The sequence below is a fragment of the Buceros rhinoceros genome, unplaced genomic scaffold (genome assembly GCF_000710305.1).
Source record: "Buceros rhinoceros silvestris isolate BGI_N320 unplaced genomic scaffold, ASM71030v1 scaffold47140, whole genome shotgun sequence".
Lineage (NCBI taxonomy): Eukaryota > Metazoa > Chordata > Aves > Bucerotiformes > Bucerotidae > Buceros > Buceros rhinoceros.
Genome location: NW_010391003.1, coordinates 1 through 5,955, shown reverse-complemented (window position 1 = coordinate 5,955; position 5,955 = coordinate 1). Strand labels below are relative to the sequence as shown.

At 45.6% G+C, this 5,955-nt stretch overlaps 1 protein-coding gene across 1 annotated transcript; it reads right to left on the bottom strand.

Annotated features, from left to right (window-relative positions):
* Positions 1-240: 240 nt before the first annotated feature.
* On the bottom strand, positions 241-5,893 carry MFSD1 (major facilitator superfamily domain containing 1; the record flags this gene model as incomplete). The annotated part of the gene is made up of 9 exons (XM_010139747.1): positions 241-397; positions 980-1,036; positions 1,678-1,789; positions 2,523-2,621; positions 3,044-3,146; positions 3,944-4,052; positions 4,815-4,882; positions 5,410-5,452; positions 5,850-5,893. Coding segments are annotated over 9 exons (792 nt in total), but the record flags the coding sequence as incomplete, so codon positions are not given.
* Between the last annotated feature and the right edge of the window lie 62 nt (positions 5,894-5,955).

Sequence of the window (5,955 nt, the reverse complement as noted above, 5' to 3'; positions counted from 1 at the left end):
ACTGCCTCCCACCACGCAACTCCGAAACCTGAAACATTACCTTCAGGCCGCAGCAGCTCGCATTAGTTTTGCCTGTATCACACCTTGCTTTCACCACCTTTAGTTCTAAACTCAGTTTCACAGAGTACATGCTGAAAGTCAGGGATATGAAAACAGGATTTGTGGACTACCTCAAGAGTCAGAGCAGAGCAGCAACTTCTACAACTACAGGGGATTAGTTCCTGTAAAAGAATTAGTTACCATCGCTATCCAGGGGTTCCAGAAGGTAAAAGCCAACATGATATGAGCAGCAAGGGTAGCTACTACAGCACACAAAACCCAGATGATGTTCTTGCCAAGTTTATCCACCAAGAGTCCAAAGACGGGGGACATGGGGGCCGATATGATATACACGATACTACAAGAGAATAAAAATAAGAGAACGGAACAGCACTCAGCCACAGACAGCTGCAGGTGTCACACAGTGAGTGTCTCCACACAAAACAGCACATCTCCTTGTTACCCGTGAGGCCGTAACTAAGAGCACACAAAAACCCCTCCAGAACTCGGAATTCCCACAAGGTCTGAGGACATGAAAATACTCGATATCCAAGGAAATGGTGACATACTCAGAGCTCTTGGAATCATACAGCAAGTGTTTTGTTGGTGGTTTTTATTTGTTCACGTTTTTCATCTCCAAACTTGGAAAATTTGGTTAATTTAGGGTTGCTGTTACCGCTCAGAAGAGAATCACCAAATAGCAAAACAATACCCTTCAGACAGAGCCTTTTCTTTCCAATTCCTCAATTTTTATTTAAACAAACACCCACAGCTCCCAGTTACTCATGTGAAATCCGTCTGCCCACTAAACAGAAGTCACCACCAGCAGCAGCAGATCCCAGACCTCCTCCCACAGGGTCAGAGCTCGCAGCTACATGCCCTCCCCACACCCTACAACACAGCAGCAGCACATTTACTTACTAAATCAACCACAACATACCTGTTGATTGCACTTGCTTCTTGAGAAGAAAATCTGAATTTCTCAATAAAGAAAACCCTTAAGGGAAAAAAAGCAGATTTGGAAAATCATGCACTTGTATTATGAAAAGAAAATTACCTTAACAGGAAACTTTTAAATATAGCTTTGAGAGAAACATTCTGTTGCAGATCCTCCTTTATAACCCATTTAGGAGCTTTTTATCAGACTGAGTGATTTGTAAGGACTATTCAAATTACACTGAGGAAAACATCCACAGTACTCAAGCAACACGTAACCCAATAATAAGACATCAGCCACAAGCATTCTGGAAGACATCAAAGCAAGAACTTTCAGAGTACAAGCCTGCACCACTGACCATGAGGTCTCTCCAAGTCTCTTCCCATCCCAAACTTCTCCATCTCACTCAACATACAACATTCATTGAGCTCAAGAGATCTGGGAATGATTCCAAGTATGTTCCAAACCAAAGCAACAGCATTTCCCAGGACAAGGACACTGTGAGAGTTGGTTTGATTTGTACAAGTACAAATGCAAGTACAGTGAAGAAGAAATGACAAGCCAAAGACTTGCGGGGAGAGCAGTGGTTCTGTAGCCACCTGGGATTCTCAAACACTAGCCCACACCTCTCCCTTTGTAAGAGGCTGTCACAACCCTTGCCAAATTCCAGGGGAATAGCTGCATGAGTGAGAGACACTTACTTTCCAAGTCCAATGAAAGGAAAAACCGCTGCGTAGTAACAGACACAGATTACAAATATGAGCCACAGGGACAAGGAGAAGTCCTTCACATCAGTCAGCTTAATCACTTCACCTGAGTGCAGCAAGAGACAAGACGGTTTCAGTCAGCACAAGCACATCTGAAATTCAGCCGCACTCAACAAGCACTAAGGGGACCACAGGTCACTCCTGAAGCGTACAATCCTGCCACTAGATGCTCTTGCTGAAGTTTACGCAGTGAGAGGCGGTTGAGAACATGCAAGTCTTCAATCAACAGTGATGAAATCAAGAACAAATTGTCTCTCCTGCCTTAAGCCAGACATACAAGTTCTGTAAAGCCTCTTAAAGCCTTATGCAGAATTAAATACAAACCACTTTTTGAAGGAAGTGTTTAATCAGCCAGTAAAATCCATGCCTGAAGCCTCCTGGTACTGGGATCTCAAATTCCATTTATTTTTAATTGTTCTAAGTTCTCCCACACAGAAACCTCAAGCCACCACGCACTGACGGAGAAGAGCTGCGTGGTTTTGCACACCCATTAGAAGGAGCAAGTCCAGTTCCAGCAAAACAAAGTACCAGTGGCAACAGCACAGATCATATTGGTGTGAACCGGGAGGCTCTCCACATGTTTTATAAATGAAGCAGGTGATGGTGGTGAACATACCTGGTGTTAAAAACTGTGACACTTCCTAATGATATAAAAATTAACTGGAATTTATGACTAAACTGTAACGGTTGCAGCCACTGCGTACACAACCCCCCACACAGGAACTGGGGCTGCTCTGGAATGAAGCCCAAGGCTGGGTCAGTTCGGCCACACCACTCACCCGTCTTCCCTTGCTCTTTGCAAAGGAGCTTCTCCGCTCTCTTGTCCAGGTAAGCGAGGATTAATGCGCAGGACAGCGAGAAGAGACAGGTTACGCCACCTGTGAGAAGGCAAAACGACCTGTCGCTGTGACTCAAGAGTAACTTGGCTTTTGAGCACCTTCAGGTATCTAATAAAAACTAAGAGTAACACCAGCTTGTCTCAACTGCTGCACAGCTCGAAGAACAAGGGGTAAATACTGAAGCAGGATGAGAGACGCCTGCCCTGAACCAGAGTACAAACATGTAGCTACATTTATTTCATTTAAAACATTTCCATCACTCCCACTCAGCCACTTATCTGCAGCTCATAATAGCAGAAACAAAGCCTGGGCTTTGCTGCCCTCAGCTCTGAAGGAAAGGGGTATAAAATATATCTGTACATTTGTCCTGCTTTCAAGTGAGTGAGAAATCCTGAGTGTGTAAGCACGCTGTTCAGAACCAGAGTCCCACAACAGTGACATCAATTCAAAACATTACTGACCTATCATGAGAGTTAACCCAAGAGTACTGGGACCAGCGTAGCCCAGAAGATCTTGAACTCTGGAGTATATCCATGCCATGATGTTCATGTTCACCGTGCTCCCCTAGGCAGAACAGACTCTGGTGAAGAACGACGTCCTTCACAGCTGGATAATTCAAAAGCAGCATTAGGCAAACTGGTTATGGAATGGTGCTTAAACCAGAGCGGCCAGGTGCTACACAGGGACCAGAAACACCAGCAACAGCGAGAAAATTCTTCCCTGCTGGCTTGGTCAGTGTTTGTAACAAACTCATCAGTGCCGCAAACCGAAATTTTATACAACTTGAACAGTGTTTCGACAGAGACACTGGAAAATAAATCCACATAAAATCCACCCCATGCACTCAGATTCATAAGCTGAGCTGAATCCCATACCACTCCTTACAGCAAACAGGATTCCCACCCCGAGAGGCACCAGCAGGACACACTTTGAGGGTTTTTTCCCCCCTTCTGCCCCTGAGGTGGGGTCACACAGTTCCCATCAGAACCAGCAGCAAGGACAAACCCACCTTACAGCAGCAGATAAGGACGGGAGTTCCTAGAGGAGTGTCCCAAGTCATCCTCAGAGCGTACACACGCTCCACCCCATGAGCCCCAGATTTTAGGGTATGGCAAGAATCACTTGGTGCGATGCAATGCAGTGCTGTGACTGTCCCACCCAGTGACCTCTGCTAGTAACACCAGCAGCCTCCTGCAGAAGTTGGGCAGGTTCAGAGAAATCCCTTTAACCCATTTCCTTGTGCATCCTTTGTCCATTTAACAAAAGCTGTTAACATTTTAATTCCCCACCCGTTTTTAACTAGAACTCCTTAGGAAGCATCAGAAAGTCTCTGAACTAAAGCCACAGGGTTTTACACTTACAATTCTGGCCATGCTCAGCTGCAAACCAAACACCAGGTTTAACTCCTTGCCTTTAAACCAACTGACCGCGTACGTGTTTTGCGCCACCGCCAGGGACTCCCCACCTATTCTGAATGAGAAGGAAGACAAAAAATGTTAATTGCACCAGGAAAAGACGATGGGATTTCAGAGAAATATGTGTGTACGGGTAGATCTGCTGCATACAGGGAAGTCTTACAGACAATTCTAACGAGAATTGCAGTGTCTTAATTAAGAATAATTAAGAGTTCAAGGTATCTTAAGTAGTTTAGGAGTGATTATAATCACCTTTGGTCATTTACAGAAAATAAATAATGGGCAGCAGCTTCTCATTTCTCTGCATTAATGACCCCAGATCCTGACCCAAACAAAGCCAAAAGCCAAGCCTTCCCTGGAACCTGAATTACCAGAGTCATCTGCTCACCCCTTGCTGCAGCCAGTCGGATATTCTCATCCATCTCCAAACATTCTCACAACCCAGAGGTATTTCCTCTGCCATTTGCTCTCAGTTCTCACCACTGCAGGAGCCCTGTTGTATTTGTTGCTGCTAAAGAGTTCTCTTTACTCAGGAAAACAGGAGTTGAGAGGAAAGGAGGAGTAACAGATGTGCTGGTGAAACCGTGTATCTGAATAGTTTCATCATTTCTGAATTCAAAGATCTGCATAGTCCAATCCTTTGTTTTCTCACATTACACTAGACTGAGGATGAAGCTGGAGATCCTGCACGCCTCAGCTTTGCAGATGCCTCAAAACCCAACAGTTTCACCTCAGAGTGAACATGGCCACAGCTTTCTAGGACACAGAAAGCCAGTCCTCACCTCACAGAGCGCGCACTACGCTCCTGGAGACTTACCCAAAGATGAACCTGCCCATGTTCATCAGCCAGAAAGCGTTAAGCAGTGCTCCCAAAGCAAAAACCACCTGCCGGAGAAACATTTAAGGAACCATTTTATTTGAAGCATGGGACAGACTAGAACCACCTCAAAACAGAAACAAAAATGGTTTTCCCTTCCCAGACCTGCAGAAATATTTCAGCCACTCCCCCTTCCTACCCCTGGCTTTTTGCCTTTGCTTCCTCTGCCTTATCATCCTGCTGGCTACACAACACCCAGCCTGGCCCTCCCTGCGGCTGCACTCGGAGAACACTTATGCCTCACCATTATCATCACACCCCACCCAAACACACTTAGAGAATAGCGTCACATCAAAAGGATGAAGCATTTGGTTCCTTCCCACTCTTATTCCACTCATCTTTCTAGGTCCTCTGTTTCCAGTTACCCCAGCTGTTCCCAACCACCCCGATAAAATTCAGGGCTCTCCCATTTCTGTTCTCTTCACCTGCCCCCTCCCACCTGGAACACCACAGCAGAAGCTGCTTGGGCTTTTTTCCCCACCCCTAGCAAAGAAGCTTCGGGCACACACCCCCTTCACCCTCTTGCTGTACTTACCTGCCCGACACAAACAAAGACACTAAATATTATCGTGCCCAACCTGCAAGACAAATAACATCACTTAGAGCACAGCCAGAATCCTTTCTCCTGTAAAACACCATATGAGAGCCACAGCAAGGAAACATGGGGAGGCTGATGCGCAGTAAAAGGTTTCTGCAACAAAGAATACAGAGCAATGGCTTCCTTAAAAAAAAGCAGCAGGGTCAGGCATTTTTAAGCCACTTTAAGCCATAAAGGGAAAGAAGTTCATTTACATCAGTAGAAATTCCTAGATCACATGAAAAAAGAATCTGGAAGTGTTGCTATGGACGACAGCATTTCACACACACTTTAATTCCACCAGCGCTTGTCACCCGCATCACGCTCACCGTATCCCAAACACTCTGTCGATCAGAAAACCTCCAAAGAAGCACAGAACCACATTGGGCCAGGAATACCAGGCATAGAGTGCCATGAACTGAGCTGTGTTCACCTTCATATCCTGCGTAAAGAAGGGGAGAATTTAAAACAGTCATCGCCACCCGGGTAATTACAGGGACACGG